Source organism: Acipenser ruthenus, chromosome 36, assembly GCF_902713425.1.
Source record: "Acipenser ruthenus chromosome 36, fAciRut3.2 maternal haplotype, whole genome shotgun sequence".
NCBI classification, from domain to species: domain Eukaryota; kingdom Metazoa; phylum Chordata; class Actinopteri; order Acipenseriformes; family Acipenseridae; genus Acipenser; species Acipenser ruthenus.
This window is the reverse complement of record NC_081224.1, coordinates 8911295-8932597: the sequence shown is the minus strand read 5'-3', so window position 1 is coordinate 8932597 and position 21303 is coordinate 8911295. Positions and strand designations below refer to the sequence as shown.

At 38.4% G+C, this 21303-nt stretch overlaps 2 protein-coding genes across 2 annotated transcripts in view; one reads left to right on the top strand and one right to left on the bottom strand.

Annotated features, from left to right (window-relative positions):
- LOC131706685 (interferon-induced protein 44-like) overlaps positions 1–21303 on the bottom strand; it is a 212275-nt gene that overhangs the window by 37962 nt on the left and 153010 nt on the right. The gene's annotated exons all lie outside the window — the stretch shown is intronic.
- Positions 3030–21026, top strand: LOC131706687 (interferon-induced protein 44-like). The gene is made up of 7 exons (XM_059008265.1): positions 3030–3144; positions 3224–3284; positions 6424–6634; positions 14270–14398; positions 15108–15249; positions 17570–17667; positions 19939–21026. Exons 1-7 carry the CDS (start codon positions 3123–3125, stop codon positions 20098–20100), a joined length of 825 nt encoding a protein of 274 aa, XP_058864248.1. The 5' UTR covers positions 3030–3122; the 3' UTR covers positions 20101–21026.

The following is a 21303-nucleotide window of genomic DNA, read 5'->3' as shown; positions in this document are numbered from 1 at the left end:
ACTCTATCAAGAACCAGAGCCACAAAAAATGAAACTACAACAGCACACCCATCATGCCTCAATGTTTCAGTACAACCCAGATCAATGAATTAGCAACGGTGTTGGAGCAGTCTGCAGCCCCTTGCCTCACTCTACACGACACAGAAATGAAATTCCTGTTCTACACAGATGACCTGGTCCTGCTGTCACCCACAGAGCAGGAGCTACAGCAGAGCCTGTCACTGCTAGAGCAGTACTGTCAGACCTGGGCCCTGACATTAAACATGAAAAATACCATAATGATGATCTTCCAAAAAAAGGCCAGATCTCAAGGAAGCAGGTACCCCTTCACTCTACACCACTCCACCCTAGAACACACCACACAATATACAAACCTAGACATGACCATCAGTGCGTCAGGGAGCTTTAACCCGGCAATGAATGCATTAAAAGAAAAAGCCTGCAGAGCTTTTTATGCCATCAAAATGAGGCTTTATAAAATAAATACACCTGTTAGAATCTAGGATACAAATATTTGACAGTGTTATCCAGCCCATTGTACTATATGGAAGTGAGGTGTGGAGTCCAGTCAGTCAACAAGACTACACAAAATGGGCTACACATCCAGTAGAAACACCTGCATGCTGAATTCTGCAAAAGCATATTACAGACTTATATATTCTTTATTTCTCAGCCTCCTGAGCCCCTTTCCAATTACCCTTTTATCTAAACTCACCTAACCAAAGATAGAGTTGTGGGGAGCTGTAAATGTACACTATCTCTTTAAATCTGTAAATAGCTGTATGGTTATAGAGACCAGGGCCACCTCTCATGTGTACTAGCACTTAACTGTATTCTGATATTTTGCAACCACGGTAAGTCTGCTAAGCTAATTAATAATAATAATAATAATAATAATAATAATAATAATAATAATAATAATGTATTTTGAACTTGGTCCGGAGTGTACCAGCGTCAGAATCTTCTTAGGAACGGGGTCAGAAAACTTCGAACGGGTTTGAAAGAATGATATAGTATGATATATAATCTTTTTTTTTTTTGGATTTCTCTACATTGATATATTTTTGCATTAATGAATTGGTGAGCTGTGGGTTTGCCAACTTTACACTTTCTCGAAACCGGACATTAGGAACGGCACTGTGTATTTAATAAAGAAACTGCCGCCCTCAATTCGTCAAACCCACCCCCTTTTTTCTGCTGTCTATATTCAGTGTATTGCATATCAGTGTACGGAATAAAAAGGGGTGTAGTGGGACTTTTTTCTACATTCTGCCACCTACATATTTCTGCTCTGTAATTAAATGAACTGCAGACAATCCAACAGTAAAATCAAGCATCTTTCTTTAGCATTCGCGTTTCCGTTTGAAAGACGTGCCTGTGTGGGGCACAGGTACAACAAAACAGAGGAGGGGCTATCAAATTTTGTCTTGGGGGGGGGGGGGGGGAGTGGGGGGGGTCTAGTAGAATTACTTGTGCGATACCAAAAAAGATCACAAGGTGGCATGTTCGAGCCAGTTTTTGATATAGCATATTTCTATTACCATTACCCTATAACGTTATGCTAAACGGAATACATCAATTTTTTTTTAAAATTCAGCAATATGCTATTGACATGAAGAAGCGTTTTTTTTAAATATTTTTATCACAACTGATGGCATATTATCTCCCATATGTACTGTTTAGCCAAGTTTTCTTAAACACATGTATGTATATTATTTGCAGAACTAAAACGGCAACCTAGTTTTTCATTTTAAATTTATTTAATACAATCGAAAACAATGTAAATTCTGAAGTCTTAAACATGCTCCAGTTTGGCCACACAATAGATTTAATGCTCTGAAGTCTTAAACATGCTCCAGTTTGGACACACGACAGATTTAAATAATATTTGTATTAATTATGGAGAAAACGTTAAGTGCAAAAACCGATTAATGTAGGCCTATAGCTGATTAGATTGTGTTGCTGACTCGGTAAATGTTTTAAGGAACACTCACAAATGCGTCAAGGAAAGCACGCGATCTGATTGAGATCAGTCGATTGAATGGGACGTTATCAAGCAAACATCATCCAATAGGAATGGGCCAGTAGGTACCTACTAGCCTCCCAACAGGTAGAGAAGGTACGGATGAAGTGCTTTAATGGACGTGGGATGTAGCAGCCGCTAGAGTATTGAAATAATAGTACAAATGGCTTTAATAGTAACACAGTTAGGATTAGGGGTTCAGGTTAGGTTAGTTGTAGACATTAGGTTTAGGAGTAGGGGGTAGTAGGCTAGTAGGTACATACTGGCCGATTGATATGGGATGATTTTGATTGATAACGTGCAATTTAATCGACTGATCAGATTGGCTGAGGAAATCTAAATAATTAATTTAAAACAACTGCACAGCTGTGAAAATAACAATGAAGAATTGTATTGCACACGCATTCGAATGCTAAACTAATAATAATAATAATAATAATAATAATAATAATAATAATAATAATAATAATCAGCAGCCAGACACATGCAGAAAAAGACCTGACCAGCAGGTTTCTGTCATTAGTAAAAACAAGAAATATACCAGAAATAAGTTCTCTAGAATCTAGAATTGACAGAGGCTAAATATTTCCTTAATGCTTTAACATTTCAAAAACAAAACCGTTTCTGTCCAACTAAATTGTGAAATCTTAAAACCTGAGTGGAAATGCTATCAGATGATCCCAAAATAGTAGTTTGTCTGAATTTATCAGCGTTTTTTTTTTTTTTTTTTAATGCAATCTGTCAAATTTCAACCAACCCAAAGCACCCAATAAGTATAAGTAGATAAAGTGTGCCCTACCTTCTTCTCTTGCTCCTCTCTGCAACTGGAAATACTGGATTCTGGTGACAATGTATTGTGTGTTCACAGCATCAGATCCTACATACGGCAAACAGTGTGTTCAGACACAGTCATTTACTAGAAGAATCTTACCATGCCCCTCCCATTTAACCAAATATAGACTGGATTTAGATTTCCTTTTGTCAGGGGGTGTCACCTCATCTACCATATATATAGTTTGTTTTTCTTTAATAGCATCATTACTTCTGTAACCTCAGAGCACCTTCCACAATACATATCCTCATCTCAACATCTGCTGCAATGGGAGGATCGCCATCAAGCGGTAAATCATATTAAAACCCTCATCTTTACCACAGAAAAAAACAGTTGTGCGTATTTATGTATCTCTCCTTATTTTGCAGAACCGCCGACACCAGAGCCACTTCTCCCTAATCCATGGCGTGAAGTTGAATTCAGTGATGAGTAAGTGATCAGTTTTTAGGGGGCCAAGCAACGTAGTTGCTGGACATCTATTGTTATTATTATTATTATTATTATTATTATTATTATTATTATTATTATTATTATTATTATTATTATTATTAGGCTTCCAAGCCATAGTCTGGGGAAACCTATTGTTTTTGTTAGGATTATTATTATTATTATTATTATTATTATTATTATTATTATTATTATTATTATTTTCTTTTTGTGAAACGCTATTGAAGCTAAACAGAAGGTACTCGAAAAAAAATGCATCCTTTAAACCAAAAGACAATCGAAACAATAACATGTCTGATACATGAGCTTTACAAGTCACACTAATACAGTTTGTTTAAATAAAATTATTTTTACTGACTTAACTGATAATAAAACAATCACAAATCCTGACTGTGTTGTAAGGAAGCCGCGCGTGTAACCTATTTAAAAGACGACATGAGACGGGGTGGCGCAACATTGTGAGCGCATCTTTCATTGAGCTAATCTCTACTGAAAACTAGACATAACTCTTCAGAATCGCTTGCTCTATTAAATAGAATTGCATCTGTGAAGATCGTACGGCTATTCACAGAGAATCCTCCCAAAAAACGGACATTTTACTATAAATATTCTCTAAAACACTGTGTATCATTATTTAATCGCTGTTTAGCAGCTCAACGTGAACCGCAGATGAAAACATACACATTTCACGTCCACATTTTCCACCTGTACACTTGAACAATTTCGATTGACTGGCTTTTATAATTAATAATATAGGTCATTTTAGGTAACAAAAAAGTATACACAAAACTCTTCAGAATCGCTTGCGCTATGAAATACACTTGTAACGGTAAAGCTCGCACGGAGAATCCCCCCAAAAAGCGGACATTTTAGTATAATTGCAGCTGACCAGAGTAATGTTGTTTGTTTACTTTAAATATCCTGGTGGACATGCAGGCATATACAGAACTGTAGGCGACACATACGGACACACACACTGTAAGTAGTGTTGCCACCTTTTCCGCAGACCAAACCCAGACATGCTTCGGAAACAAATTCTGGAAGTGATCACGCAATACCTATAGAGTTTAGTAAGACTGTCTCTCAAATCTCACATTTCTCTCTCCATCCTCTTTGTTTTATATGTATGGTGACTAACTTTGTGAATACTTTTTAGCTAAAGCATTTAACTGTAATCATTTCTTAAAAACCCACGACTAATTTGGTATTATATACTGCCCCATGTAAATGTTACATGAAAGCAGTTCAGTAATGCTACTTTTATATCTGAATATTAACTTCAGCTCTTTCTTAAACCTACTATAACCCTGTATTAAATACTGTCCCTTTTAAACGTTATACTGAAATATCTCAGTGTGTTGTGCATGTATGATTTTTACAGATAGTAGTTTTGAAATACTCACTATTTATATATAGTATTTATGTTTTATCATTTAATATAGGATGTGTGTTGATATCAATTGGTTTTGATTTGTTGTGGATTTAACAGAATTGCAAGGTTTGTATGTTTGTAATTTATTAGAAGTGACTTTTGTTGTTTTACAAAACTGGTGTGTTTATATGAGCACTATAGGTAATGCAAGTAGTGTAATGTGTAATACATAACTAGTTTTATATAGTATGGTTAAGTTCTGCTAAAGGTCAAATTTAAAGCTGGCTTTAAAACTTCCCATCATTTCTTATTGACTGCAGATGGTTGTTATATAACATGCAGAGTTCTGATTGAAGCCAAAATTAGCATAAATGATCTACGTATGATTATCTTTTACGGTTGTTCAAGGGAAGTTGCTATGGTACAAAACATGGCTGTTGTGGGCCAGTAAGATTTCAGTATTGATCATCTAACCAGTGATTCCAATATTTTTGCCAAAATTGAGAGTCAGCTGTGTCCAAAATGATTTGTGATGATAACGTTCCATCTATAACAGCCAATGCGCTTAAATTTCACGCTAACTGCTTGGAAGCCGTAAAGTTGCTCACAACTCTAGTTATTATTATTATTTTTCTTTCTTCCGAGACCTCATGGCAGGCTTATGAAATCGGGTATGTAGGTAGCTGGCTATGTGCAGATAATGTCCCCAAATGAAAAAGTCACATGGTTTGACCGCAATATTGGATCTCGTGGAAATTTTGTGAATTTTTCAAAACTCTTGCCGTTAAAAACAACTTAAGGTGGAACTGTGACAATGGCAGCAGATAGTGCAGCAATGGCCTATAAAAAACATATGATCAATCGAGGTCGATTGAACAATTACTTTGCCCGCTACGCTGGATTGGCGCCAAATATTCAACAATCTTCTTGTCTTAAACCACAACGTCAATCGACACCTAAACTGGCAAGCATGTTCACGGCAAGGTCCTTTTTTACGCTTGTTCAATGCAAAATTTTTTGTTAAAAAACATGGCCGCGGCTTGCAAATAATTGACAGCTCTATTTTCATACATTCGTGCATAAATCCAAAGTGCAATACCCTACAGTCATGAAACTTTATATGACCATATAGACTCACGTGAAGTACTGGTGAAAATGACACATTTTGGTCACATGGTTTGGCGGCCATATTGATAATTGTAAAAAAAACTTTTGCAACCCATAACAAGAACACCATTGCACTTCAATGTCAACACAATTTCACAGACCATTGGAAGGTAATAACTGATAAATTGGCACACTTTGTCAAGGTAAGTCGCTGCATTAAAAAACATGGCTGCCACAATCCAATCAAATATCAGCTATGGTCTATATCCATATATTTCAGTATAATCTTATGGTAGAATATAGTAGACTGATGAAACTTGACAGAATAGTAGAAGACTGTGAGAAATAAAGTCTATGAATGAATTAAGATGATTGGGCAATATTTCAATATGGCTGCCAAACTATGTGACCAGATTTGTACGTTGCTGCTTCCATACAGCCATATGTCATATTTGTACAGCCATACCATATCCATACAGCCATATCCATAGTCATATATCATATCCATACAGCCATACTGCCATACTTGGCCCCCTACATTGCTGCTTGCAGCTATATTTTTATTTTTGTATTTTCTGAAATATTTGTAAGACTGAGCTTTTAAAGTTTGACATTTCTTTTCATTTGTTACTTGTTTTACAGTGCTTACATGAAACTTCAAGAAGAAATAAAAAACCACCAACCACACCCTAAGGCTTCCACAACAAATATTCTTATTTCGGGCAATGTGGGTTCCGGAAAGTCAAGCTTTCTGAATTCTGTGCTCTCAGAGCTCAGGAGAGAAGAACTCAATGGCAGAGTGCAAAACATTGAAGCCGTGAGACCAGGTGCACAAACAAGCGTCACACAACATGTAAGTGTTTAAATTCCAACACCTCCTACACTTCTCATCTAGTGTGCTTAATTACTGTGTCCTGTCATCTCACTGGCAGTAACAGCAGAGAAAAAAAGCAGCAAGTGCACATGAGGTTCAGGTGCTTTAAGCCGAGGGGACACTAGTCTACATGTTGATAGAAAAATGTAGAAAGGGAGATATTTTTCTTGTATACATATATCCTGCCAATCAGGACTGTAACTACAGTTAGCTGTAGTATTATGTGAACACAAGTATATAAATCGATATTATTTCAAACCCATCATGTTGCAATTTTAATATAAACTGTGAACGCTTACCTTCCACTGTTTGCGTGATTTAATACTTGTGTTTTTTAACCGGACCAGTTGCACTTGTCACATAGAAAGCCATTGTAAATGGTAATGTGGGGTCATCCTAAAACCCGTCCAGAAGTGCCCGGAGGAGCCCGGAGCATATTATTATTATTATTATTATTATTATTATTATTATTATTATTAATAATAATGACAATAATAATCACATATTTATGTATTTATGTATCGGGAAACAGACAAAGCAAGTACCTTTCACGTTCTTTAGCCTGCAGCCAACCTGCAACCAAACAAAGAACATCAGCTTCCTTCTATGTGTTTCATTGCCTCTTACTTTTAATAATGATTTAGGCAACTCGATACAACATTAACAACAACACATGTTCATTAAGCAGTTGGCTTCACTTACAGGTTTGCTAGCATGCTTCTGTCAGTTCTTTTTCCTTCTCTCTAAACACTTTACTTCTGCTGTTACGTCTCTCTGTTCTGTCCACAGCTGTGGCCCAGTACAGAAACACTGTTTCCCGATGTATTAATATATAAATACGTGATTCTGTATAAGTCCAACTCCGAAATGTCAATGTGTCCGGTTTAAAACAAACCGCACACACACACGTTTTGTGTATTTATTTTAAATGTACAAGTCATTGTGCTAAAATGACATAATGTACGAATGTAAAGCTGTTATTGGCTTATACAAGTACGGCAGTAAGCTACACATCAAATAGTACACTTTCTGTTTTATTTATTTTAATCTATAAGCTACCAGTTATAAATCAAATACAAATTCATCGTGCTGATACGCTGTACACATTGTTGTATGACACATAGATAATAAAAGGTGACTTAAAATATTTTAGTATATTTTCTTTTTAGCCTATTTCGTCTACAATTAGCCCAAAATAGATCATAGTGCCGCGTTACACGTGACAGGAAATATAGCCGACTGCAAACACTTAGATATAAAAACATTTTACAATTTCCAGACACTTTGTAAAACACATCTGTTGAGTTTACACCCCCCTTATGAATCCTGTTCTTTGTTAGTGGTTTGTGGGCTGCTTATATCTGTTTCTTTCGTTTATTTTCTTCTATTTTGTGTCAGTGTAACAACTGTCACTTAAACTGTTGCAAACTACTGAAGGCGCTGTGATTAACTGAAATAAACTCCAGGGGCTGGCTGCACAAAACACCTGAACTATTACATTTAAGCACAACACATAAGGATACATTTCCCCTTAACTGGGGTATTGACTTCAATGTGTTGTGTTCCTGAGCTTCTGAGCGAGTGAGGTAGGCTAGGTAGATATGTATACATGTATACGTATATATATATATCAGTGAGACAGTATCTCCCTAAATACACTGATTTATTTATTTATTTATTTATTTATTTATTTATTTATTATTATTATAATTATTATTATTATTATTTATTAGCAGACGTCCTTATCCAGGGCGACTTACAGTCGTAAACAAAAATACATTTCAGGAATCACAGTACAAGTATTAATACAATTAAGAGCAAGATAAAATACAATGACTTTGGTTCTAGCAAGTACAAGTATGACAAAATACGATTCAATAACAGAGCAGATAACAATGTCAGTGATAGTTACATTAGGATATAATTAAATACAAAATACTACAGATTAAATAACACTTGTGACAGATTACAGTACTCTAAAGTACAGGATTAAATGCAGTAAAATAGGGGGCAGATAAGAGCAAGTAAAGCGCATTTAAGAAAGAGTGATAGTGTCCAGAGGGAAAAGTGGAGTTCTACAGGTGCTGTCTGAAGAGGTGAGTCTTGAGGAGGTGCCGGAAGGTGGTCAGGGACTGGGCAGTCCTGACATCTGTAGGAAGGTCATTCCACCACTGCGGGGCGAGGGTGGAGAAGGATCGGGCTGTGGAGGAAGGGGAGTGTAGAGGAGGTACAGCCAGTCTTCTAGTGCAGGAGGAGCGGAGAGGTCGAGTGGGGTTGTAGGGAGAGGTGAGGGTTTGGAGGTAGCTGGGTGCAGTCTGGTCAAGGCATCTGTAGGCGAGTACAAGAGTCTTGAACTGGATGCGAGTGGTGATTGGGAGCCAATGGAGCGAGCGGAGCAGTGGAGTAGCGTGGGAGAAGCGAGGCAGAGAGAACACCAGACGAGCAGCGGAGTTCTGGATGAGCTGGAGCGGACGGGTGGCAGACGCAGGGAGGCCAGCCAGGAGGGAGTTGCAGTAGTCTATGCGGGAGAGTACCAAGGCCTGGACCAGGAGCTGGGTGGCGTAGTTGCTGAGGAAGGGTCTGATTCTTCGTATGTTGCTCAGGAAGAATCGGCAAGTGCATGCCAGGGTGGAGATGTGCTGGGAATAAGACAGACAGGGGTCCAGGTTGACTCCAAGGTTCTTAGCTGAGGAGGAGGGAGAGAGTGTGGTAGATTCCAGAAGAATGGAGATAGAGAGATCAGAGGAGGGGGAGGAGGAGGAGGAGGAGGGAAAGAAAAGGAGGTCAGATTTAGAGAGGTTGAGTTTGAGGTGATGCGAGTGCATCCAGGAGGAGATAGCAGACAGACAGGTAGAGATACGGGAGGGGATGGTGGAGTCAGAGGTGGGGAAGGAGAGGAAAATCTGAGCATCATCATCATAGAAATGGTATGAGAAACCATAGGATGCGATGAGGGGGCCCAGGGAGTGGGTGTAGAGAGACAACAGGAAAGGACCCAAGACTGACCCTTGGGGGACTCCTGTTGAGAGAGGGTGAGGTGTGGAGGTTGCTCCACGCCAGGTTACCTGGTAAGTGCGGTTGGAGAGGTAGAAGGAGATCCAGGCCAGAGCAGTGCCAGAGATTCCCAGGTCAGCGAGAGAGGATAGTAGAATAGAGTGATCGACAGCAGAGAGGTCGAGGAGAATTAGGACAGAGGAGAGAGCGGCAGTTCGGGCAGAGTTTAGTGAGTTAGTGACAGCCAGGAGGGCAGTTGAAGTGAGCAGAGCGGAAGCCAGATTGGAGAGGGTCGAGCAGAGAGTGGTTGGACAGGAAAGCAGAGAGCTGGCGGTGTACACAGGACACAGGACGTCATGGACAAAGTGGGCTGTGGCAATGAAACGTAACAACGTAAAATTGTTAGCTAGGTTTTACATTTTAGTGACATACTATATCCTAAATTGTAAAACTATTTCTGGTACAGAAATAGTCTACACATTTTAAAAAATGGACCTATTCTTAATGGAAAAATTATCCTAATGTTAAAAGGGGTGTTAGTGTTGTATTGTTATTTCATTTATAATACACACAGTACATGGTGCTGTAGATTTTTTTGACTGGAATGTAAGAGCAGGAACTAGAAACATAGTGTGTCAATATAGATATTGTTTGAGATGTTTCTGTACTGGGTCACAGCTGTGGACAGAACAGAGAGACATAACAACACGTGTGTTGTTGTTAAAGTTGTATCGAGTTGCCTAAATCATTATTAAAAGTAAGTGGCAATGAAACACATAGAAGGAAGTTGATGTTCTTTGTTTGGTTGCAGGTTTGCTGCAGGCTAAAGAACGTGAAAGGTACTTGCTTTGTCTGTTTCCCGATACATAAATACATAAATATGTGATTATTATTGTCATTATTAATAATAATAATAATAATAATAATAATAATAATAATAATAATAATAATAATAATAATAATAGACTCTGGGCGTCTCCGGGCTCCGCCAGGCATCTCCGGTTCCTCCGGGCGCCTCTCGACGGGTTTTAGGACGACCATGGTAATGTATACTACTACGACTAGCTCCAGAACCGCGCCCTGAATGCATGCATGCCACTGGGTTCCCCTGGGTCCTAAGTCCTGAAAAATATAGGGCTCTATACTCAACCATCTGTAATTGAGTGTGTTTTACCAAATTTTACCGAAGCAATGTTTTACCATTTTGTCGGAAAGTCCAAGTGATACACAAACATAATCCCCTAATATAAAACAATTTGGTGACCACACATTCCCCCTTAAATCCGTCGGTGCAATCCGTCAATGAAGGACTTCATCTGTACAAAGGAACTGTATTAAAGACAGGGAGTAACAGGCAGATGATGCTCTTCCAGGGAAAAGAAGACGAAACCCGATCGAATGTCATCATGAACTACGAGGTAACAATATGAGAGGGGAAAGTAACAAAAAGTAAATAATATAATGCAAACTCATCTATTAACAAAAATACATCTATTAACAACAAAACAGCACGCCTTAAATTGACATTCAATTTACTCAAGAACAAAAAACAGCTTCCCTTAAATTTAAAATTCAGTTTACTCAAGAACAAAAAACAGCTTCCCTTAAATTGAAATTCAGTTTACGCTAGGGTGCGCAAGACCTTTATTTGAGCTGTGTATTTCAGCTCCACAGTTTATTTAAATATGTTTTATTTGAACTGTGCAAGCACAAAGTGTCAATCATTCCCCTCAGCCTCGCCCACTTCCACTTAAGGAAATCGGGGCTTGCTCTTCCTGTCTGCCGACACGTTCAGCCAATCACAGCTAACTTTAGTTGTAACCCAAAACTGACACTCAACAGACGAGTTCTGGATGGGGGTACCGAGCTTTACAGAAGGACCGGGATGAAGTTACTTACTTATTCCCGATTCGAGGGCTGAAGTTAGTTACTTATTCTGGATTCGAGTGCTGAAGTTAGTTACTTATTCCCGATTCGAGGCTGAAGTTAGTTACTTATTCCCGATTCAAAGGTTGAAGTTAGTTACTTATTCTGGATTCGAGTGCTGAAGTTAGTTACTTATTCCCGATTCAAAGGTTGAAGTTAGTTACTTATTCCCGATTCGAGGGCTGAAGTTAGTTACTTATTCTCGATTCGAGGGCTGAAGTTAGTTACTTATTCTCGATTCGAGGCTGAAGTTAGTTACTTATTCCCAATTCAAAGGTTGAAGTTAGTTACTTATTCCCGATTTGAGGCTGAAGTTAGTTACTTATTCCCGATTCAAAGGTTGAAGTTAGTTACTTATTCCCGATTCGAGGGCTGAAGTTAGTTACTTATTCTCGATTCGAGGGCTGAAGTTAGTTACTTATTCCCGATTCAAAGGTTGAAGTTAGTTACTTATTCCCGATTCGAGGCTGAAGTTAGTTTCACATAGTGTATTTGTTGCTTAGTTCAAAACAACATGTGACTTTTTAATTAAATATCTGCTATTAAACAAGGCCTTTTTTCTTACAATTCGTAATAAATGCTCTAAATTTCATACTAAATAGCACTTAATAGTACTGTACATGCCACTATGCATCATACTGTATTCGCAAGACAACTGCTTAACCTTCAACATCACACCCAGCTTGAGGTGGCAATGCCCTCACAATGTGTGTTAATATGCAGAAAAAGAAGGGTGTGTGTGTATATTTCACAGCATAGCCTGTGAATGCCTACTTGTGCCACTCTGCAATCTACTTTATGTTGAAAAGAAATGCTCAATCTTTAAAATGATACCTTACTTGAGGTGGCACATGCAGACTATCTATGTGATTTCCCCCTTAGAATGTGAGCTAATATTCAATACATAACTGTGCGAATCAGTAACTAACTTCAGCCTTGAATCCGGAATAAGTAACTAACTTCAGCCCGTTCCTTCTGTAAAGCTTGTGACCCCATCCAGAACTCGTCTGTTGAGTGTCACTTTTGAGTTCCAACTAAAGTTAGCTATGATTGGCTAAACAGGAGATGTGTATGTCAAGTTACCCGAGGAAATGCATCAGGCATTTTTACATTTCATGAACTGCGTTCTCCATTTTAATTGGTTAACCATTCTTAATTATTGCAAGACAAGTAGAGTTAATTTGAGTTTCAAGAAAGCCAAAACCCACTAAAAATACTAATGACAAACATTAAAAAGAAGATATGTTACCACATATAAATATGTAAAGTAATATGACTGACTTTTTCAACTTAGTTGAAAAATTATGACGTCAAATGACAGGACAAAATTTGACAATTTATTTTCAACTTCACAATAAAAATAACTACAAAAATGATTTTTTAAATGCTTTTATTGCACCAGAAACATACTGTAAGTTCCCATGAGGTCTATATTTAGATACTATGTAGGCCTACCTTTCATTGTAGGTCAATGGGGGCAGTGCTAACTAACTTCTTTTTCTGGAACTTGATATGAGCTGTAGAGTCCTACACCTCCCTGCTGGGTGCAACTTCTCAAAATCTACCTAAAAACAAACAGATCTTGCCTGCCAGTACAGACTCAGAATTGGTCCTGCAGCTGCCGCTATTGGTTTCTTCATTTGTCAGTCAGAAATATTCTGACTGCGACAGCTGCTGGTAGTTATTTTAATTTTCAGCGTTGACTGGAATCAGACAGTTCCGTCTTGTGACTTTGACTTACGACGACGGCTTCAGGGTACACCGTACGTGTAGCGATGACACGTTTAAACAAATACTTCAACTTCAACTCTGCCAGCGCTACACACTTCATACACCTGACAACACAATTAAATAATATACATGTTTCGCACTTTTCCCTGGGGCCAGGCCCCCACGCACTTGGCCCCTATCCAGATGTTGTTTATCTTTATCTCTGTAATAAGATTTATGCAGGTCGATGCACCGTATTGTTTAAAATAAAATTTAAAAAATATATATATATATATATTTAATTGCAGGTTGATGCATTATATAAAATGTGTACTGTATATTATTATTATTATTATTATTATTATTATTATTATTATTGGGGGTCCGGACCCCCCTCTTTCGTTAAAAATGTCAATATATTGTTTACTTTAATGGTATGTTTTGTATCAGGTTTCCCCCTTCATGACAGTCTGGATCTGCCCCTGCTTTGTTGATAGGAGATCTGTGCCTGACGTGTCCCTAACACACTCCTTTCATTTTTGTCTACGGTTTTGAAGCGAGTCTGCATAACAGTTTTGCATGTGTTCTGATTTTTTGAAGTTTGTAACTCATAATCCACCATTTATGTGTTTAAAAAAAAAAAAAAAAAAAAAGTAAAAAATAAACTGTTTATGCTAAATGCATTATTTTGAGGCTTGTAAATAAAACTACACTTTTGTAATTCATGTCTCACTACTTTTCATTTAATTGAAACGTGTTTGCAGTTGTCGGAATATGGTTAAGTACTTCTTGTTAAAAGACCAGATTGAGTTCCTTCTGCTCTATATTTAACCTGGGGGTGGAGCAGTCGAGCAAGTTTTGTAGCACTTTATGTTAATTGGGTTTTCTGGGCTTGAGTGTTAATGTACCTATACCTTTAGCATGCTACACATAACATCAATGCATACACTTAATAAATATGATCATTGTATAATTTCTTTGCAGCTAAAATGCCACAAATTCATTGACAAGATGAAAATCTTTGATACAGCAGGATTTGAATTGGAGAAAACAGTAAATGCCACGATAATATTAAAGAAGATCATAGATGGTGAAGTGGCTGAAGACACAAAGGTATGTAAGTAATGTTAATGCAATGATGTGTAAAAGACTTGTAGAAAGCATTTTGAAAGCGCATTGGCTCCTTTGAGTGGCTCAGCAGCTGTAACATTGAATACTATTTTCACACAGTATGATGCAATGCAAGTGAATACAAACACACCATGCATTTACAACTAATGCTTTCAGCTCCTTTAAAATTCAAATTCATGTCAGAAGTAGATACACTTTCAAACAGCCTTAGCTTTTTTATTTTTTTAATGTCAGGTGTATCATGTCAGGCTTGATCTTTACACACACACACACACATCTTTGCATCGTGTTTTTTTTTAGGGGGAGTGGGGAATTCTCCCCATTATTACACTGAAAGAAAACACAGCTTATTTCAATTGTACTAAAACTGTGTGAGTTAAAACCACAGCAATTAACCATACTTAATAAGTCAGTTAAAACATTCCCTCTCAGTAAAAATCATAAATCACAAACATAAAATGTATTATTAATCATCGTCATCAAATTCATTGGATATCCAGCAGGTCATTTTAATAGACCTCAGTCTCTCAATAGCTGCTCTGCTTCTCAATGCATACAGATGACTAACTGGAGGCATTAAAAAGAAAATTGCAATAATCTCAGAAAAGGGTACTTTTCTTGGTAATATTTTAAGTGTCTTTTGAGAAATGGTAACTGTTTTCTAAAACTTATTTTTGTTTTTATTTTTTAGTTTGACGATATTCTGAAATCAAAAATGGAAGGAGACAAAATCCACTGTGTTGTGTTGGTTGTATCACTTCATACCGCTGAAAATATGCACCCAGCATTGATTCGGTTTTATGAAGAATTAATTGGAATGCTCACAGAGACTGGTAATATATCATTAGCATTGTGTGTGCCAATTTCTCTGTGTGTGTATTTATATACTTTATATACTCATATATATACCTTCACCTGTTGAGAATAGAATAAATACTGTGCGCTAGCTTCAGACTGTTATCATGTGCAATTTGTATCTTGTGTGTGTGTGTGTGTGTGTGTGTGTGTGTGTGTGTGTGTATATTTATATACTTTATGTGCTCGATATACGATATTGTTTTTTTTTATTTTGTTTTGTTTCTTTTCCTCCTTCTCTTGCTTTCTCTCTCTCGTATATACTATATATCCCTGCCACCTCCACCAGGTAAACATCTCCACCTGTTGAGAATAGAATAAATATTGTGCGCTAGCTTCAGACTGTTAAAATGTGCATGGATTAGGGAGTGGTTAACATGTAGAAAACAGAAAGTACTGATTAGAGGAGAAGTCTCAAAATGGAGCGAGGTAACCAGTGGTGTACCACAGGGATCAGTGTTAGGTCCTCTTCTATTCCTAATCTACATTAATGATTTAGATTCTGGTACAGTAAGCAAACTTGTTAAATTTGCAGACGACACAAAAACAGGAGGAGTGGCAAACACTGTTGCAGCAGCAAAGGTCATTCAAAATGATCTAGACAGCATTCAGAACTGGGCAGACACATGGCAAATGACATTTAATAGAGAAAAGTGTAAGGTACTGCATGCAAGCAATAAAAATGTGCATTATAAATATCATATGGGAGATACTGAAATTGAAGAAGAAATCTATGAAAAAGACCTAGGAGTTTATGCTGACTCAGAAATGTCTTCATCTAGACAATGTGGGGAAGGTATAAAAAAGGCCAACAAGATGCTCTGATATATTGTGAAAAGTGTTGAATTTAAATCAAGGGAAGTAATGTTAAAACTTTACAATGCATTAGTAAGACCTCACCTAGAATATTGTGTTCAGTTCTGGTCACCTTGTTACAAAAAGGATATTGCTGCTCAAAAAGAGGAGGCTGTGTGGTCCAGTGGTTAAAGAAACAGGTTTGTAACCAAGAGGTCCCTGGTTCAAATCCCACCTCAGCCACTGACTCATTGTGTGACCCTGAGCAATCACTTAACCTCCTTGTGCTCCGTCTTTCGGGTGAGACGTAATTGTAAGTGACTCTGCAGCTGATGCATAGTTCACACACCCTAGTCTCTGTAAGTCACCTTGGATAAAGGCGTCTGCTAAATAAACAAATAATAATAATAAAAATAAAAGAGTGCAAAGAAGAGCGACCAGAATTATCCCGGGTTTAAAAGGCATGTCGTATGCAGTCAGGCTAAAAGAAACAATGACCAGGGGTCACAAATGGAGATTAGATAAAGGAGCATTCAGAACAGAAAATAGGAGGCAGTTTTGTACCCAGATAATTGTAATGTTGTTGAAGCTGACACCCTGGGATCCTTCAAGAAGCTGCTTGATGAGATTCTGGGATCAATAAGCTACTAACAACCAAACGAGCAAGATGGGCCGAATGGCCTCCTCTCGTTTGTAAATTTTCTTATGTTCTTATGTTTTAATTTGTATCTTGTGTTTGGTTAAGTGCTCCTTTCTTCAGCTCACTGTGGTAGATTATCTAGCTGGTAATGACTGCTGCGTTGAACATGACTGCTTAAAAATAGGTCTGGTGAAGAATCCCCGAGTGGCTCATCTGGCAAAAGCAGTGCCGCGCGGCGTGCAGGATGAGTCCTACAGAGCAGGTTCAAATCCTGCCTGTGCGCAGTCAACCGGTCTGCGCTGGGGACTCCAAGGGGGCGTTGCATTGGCTCTGACGCTTCCAGCAGGTTAGGGAGGGAAAAGCCGTCAGGGACTGTCTCTCCTCATCAAGCCACAGTGAACTCTACAGGCCAGACAGCTGGTAAGCCTGGGTGGAGATCTGCAGGGCTGGTCTTTGTCTTCCAGAGGTTGGTACCTCGCTGATATCCGCTCTTGGTTTGTTGGGTGTAAAAAGGAAGTTGGCTTGGTTGTGGGATAGGAGGATACTCACTGAACCTTCAGATCTGCTGCACTGTGTGGAGATCGCTGTTTGTTGAGGAGAAACGATGATAGTTGGAGATTCCAAATTGGGGGTAAAATAGTTGGGCACTCTAAATTAAAAAAAAAAATAGGTCTGTTTTCAATGATCCTGATAAGCATTTTTCTTGGGTAATGCTACCTACAGGGGTAAAGGAACATTAGGTTTTTGATGATTAGTGTTAATCAAGTCTGTTATGTGAGTGATTGACCTGAAACATGATCTTATTTTCTATCCATCATCACACTATACTTATAACACAACACTTCTAATTCATCATTTTTCAGGAGTACCATGCCAGCTGCTTGTTACATTCATTGATAAACTTGTTGAGAAAACTGAGGATTTGAAAAGTCTGTACATGAGAAGAGATATGAAACAAAAGGTGAGTCAAAACAATATCAACATGGATTGTAACATACACTAATAAAATCCAGGGCTATTCAAGAAGATTTAGTAAGAAGAGTCCAAGTAGCACTAGACCTGAACTGATAAATGGGTGATTTTTTTCAAGTAAACACTAGATACAGGAAAGAAGAACTGTATGAAGTTATGTGGCAAAGTGGTTAACAGTGTGCAGGTGCAGGTGATCAATAATCAAACAGACAATGATAATCCAGGTGTAAGGGTGTTTTATTTTGTAATCCAATTGCTTGATGGCGAAACAGCAGTAAATAATAACAATGTTAACAGGCAATACAACGGCAAGATTGGCTGGCAAGACCTATGGTCAATGGAGCAGAGCAGGATCAGTTTCCTCATCAGGTCAACATATGATGTTCTCCCATTAACACAGAACCTAAACCTCTGGGTAGGAGAGGATCCCTCGTGTCCTTTGTGTTCATCACCTGCAACATTATTATTATTATTATTATTATTATTATTCATTTCTTAGCAGATGTGGCTCTTAGCCAAGGACGGTTTACTTGGTGGCATGACCAGGTGCTGCGATGTTTGGCCTTAGCATTGGAAGACAAGCGTAACATGACCAATAAGTTGCCACCAGTTCCATCAAAACATTACACACAAAAGACAACATTCCTCCGCCCAGGAGGGCAACCGCCAAGAAAAGGTGTTAAAACCAATCCTCGCCCACGACAACTGGAAGCTGCTAGAGACTGGAAAATGCTGGCAGATGTTGGTCAACGGCTTATTTTGCCACCACTAACCTTCGACCAGATATTGTCTTGTGGTCTGGATCAGCACGCCTTGTTCACCTGGTATAGTTAACAGTGCCATGGGAGGATGCTGTAGATGAGGCGTATGAGAGGAAGAAATTGCGGTATGCTCAACTAGCCGCTGAAGCGGAACAGCGAGGATGGAGAGTCTAGGTTTACCCAGTGGAGGTGAGTTGTCGAGGATTTGTGGCACACTCTACAACCTGGTTTTTCAGAGACGTTGGATTCAGTGGCCAAGAGTTGCGTTGCACAGTGAAGAACTTATCTGAAGCAGCAGAGAGAAGCAACAACTGGCTGTGGTTGAGACGGAAAGATTGTGGTTGGGGATGTCAAGCACAATAGAAAGAAAGAAACGCTGATGTGTTGGTAAGTAAGCTGGGCTGAGTTGAGTGGGGGACGGAGGAGGGTGATGCTAGGACACCAGAATCACTGTCGAGCCCTCTTGAGGTGTCGTGGGCTAGTTGACGAAACACAGAGGATGGAAGGTGCCCACTTGAAGACCCCAGAGATGTTCCCTACTTAGCTCAATCCAGATGGCTGTCATGCTGATGCGCTGGGGAGACCGCACTGTGGTTGATCCCCGGAGCCAGCATCGCAGCCGTTGTGTGTGCTGATGCTCTAGGGAGGCAAAATAAGCTGATCCCTGGAGCCGGCATTACACTTCAGCCATCAACACCAGGCAGAAGGATATCTACATCATCATATGGAAGGAAACGCAAATGGATGGAGACACAGATGGATCACATTAGTTTACTGTAAAGCTACGTCTTAGTTGGTGCTTATCTTGGCGAGAGCCGAGTTCAAATCAGCATGAAGTTTAACATCTACTCTCGTGTAATGGAAATTACGGTCTCCTTCTGGTGCATATCTAACCACACAAAGGAACAGATTGCTTGGCCACTTCCCCTTTTATACCATCAGTCTTGCCTCCTTTGGTAAGGAGTGCAATCGCTTTTCCTCCAATCAATGATTGACACATCTGCGACCATTTTGGGGCAATGACTTGTAGTATTGTGGCTCCGCCCCCTTTCTAAGATGGCCGACTTCCAACCCTGGGAATGAATTATCTGGCCATCCAGTCCAGGGCACTCTGTTCCCTTTACACAGCGCCCTCACAGGTCAGGAGGGAGATGTATCACCAAGAATCATTCTGTCTCTGTCACAAGTTAAAATTATTTCTTATAAACATAGATTGATTTTGGTGAAATGTGGTAAAACCCAAACGTCCAGAAAACAGCCATCCTTTTTGGATGGGTCAAGGTAAACCCAAATATTCAAGTGTTTATTAATACAACAATGATTGTTTGTGTGGCAATAAAACAAAGAAATATAAAGAAAAAAAGCTGTAAAATAAAACTGAAAATCGCTGTGCAGTATTTCTGGAGGACATCAAGTACAGCATGTTTCACACGACACATGCAGCAGGCATTGAAATGTGCTGTTCTTTCTAAACAAATACTTTATTCATTCTCTTTCAGATTGAAATGTTAGCAAAGGAGATGAGAATTTCAGTGAGCAACATCCTTGTGGTTTCAAACTACTTTGAGGAGATGAAAATTAACCAAATAAAAGGAACACTGCTGTTGGAGGCAGTTGGTCAAATGCTGATGGCTGCAAAACCCTTTCAAGAGAGAATGTAGAGTATCACATATCACACCTGAAGCACGCTGAGCCCATTCACAAGTTTAATTGTTTTACAATTGGAGAAGGCTGTGGTCCCAGATACAAAAAGTACCACCCAAACAGCTCTATCACAGAGTTACTTTTTGTATTTATGATTTTTTGTATTATGAATCCTCTACTTGTATATTCTTTGTTAAATCTATATAAATAAATTTAGAATCAGACATTTTTTCACCATTTTTTTTCCCAATTTGGAATTGGCACTTCTTATTATTCAACCCCTACACTGACTGGGAGCGATGAAGACAGGCGGTGGCATAGCCCGTATTCAAAGCAGGTTATAGGGCACTACTGCCGTCAGCTTTGCATAAACAGAAAAAAATTATCAATAAGTGGCTTTGAATTATAACCTTCGCATTATATGTTGGAAGTTCCTTTAACTGGTTCCTTATTAATAGCAGCTAAAAAAGCTAAAACTAACAAATGTTCTTCGATAATGTAAAAGACGGGAAAATCATGAATGAAATGTGAATGATGTTTTTTGAAATAAATAAATAAAATCTGCTTTTGTTTCCTATTTATGCAGCACTTTCACTCATGTTTGCTGTTGCTATTGTATTGTATTGTATTGTACTGTATTGTATTGTATTGTATTGGTCAGTCTGTCTAATAAGGGGGCTCATTCAAACACCTTTCAAATGTATTAACTTCAGGATGTCCACATTACTAACCACTGTATTTGAAAATCCCATCTCATACATTTCCCATGTACTGTAATATAGTTTCCCATAATCCATTTTATTTTTAATAATAATAATCCTTGTTTTAAATCAGTTTGATATTGACATGTTTGTGTCTCTCTATACTATGTTGGTTCCTTATCTGTATTATGCATTGCAGTTACAGGGTGGAAGAATAAAGAGCTTGATTGATCCAATGTCTGTTGCAATCTTGTAATTTCTGGGTACACCCACAGCAGCAAAAATGTCACAATACTAATAGTATTTTATAATTTATATGGTTTGCTTTTTGTTTGTTTGAAGTATTACTATGTAATGTGTTTCAAGAGCACTTTAGGTATACCAGCAGTATATATATAGTTTAGTTTTAGTTTACTTAAAGTTGTATTATTTTATACTTAAGTAAATTCAACCTACAATTTAGGTATACTAATAGTGTACTTCAAGCTACTAATGAAAAACATCTGAATGCCATAAAAC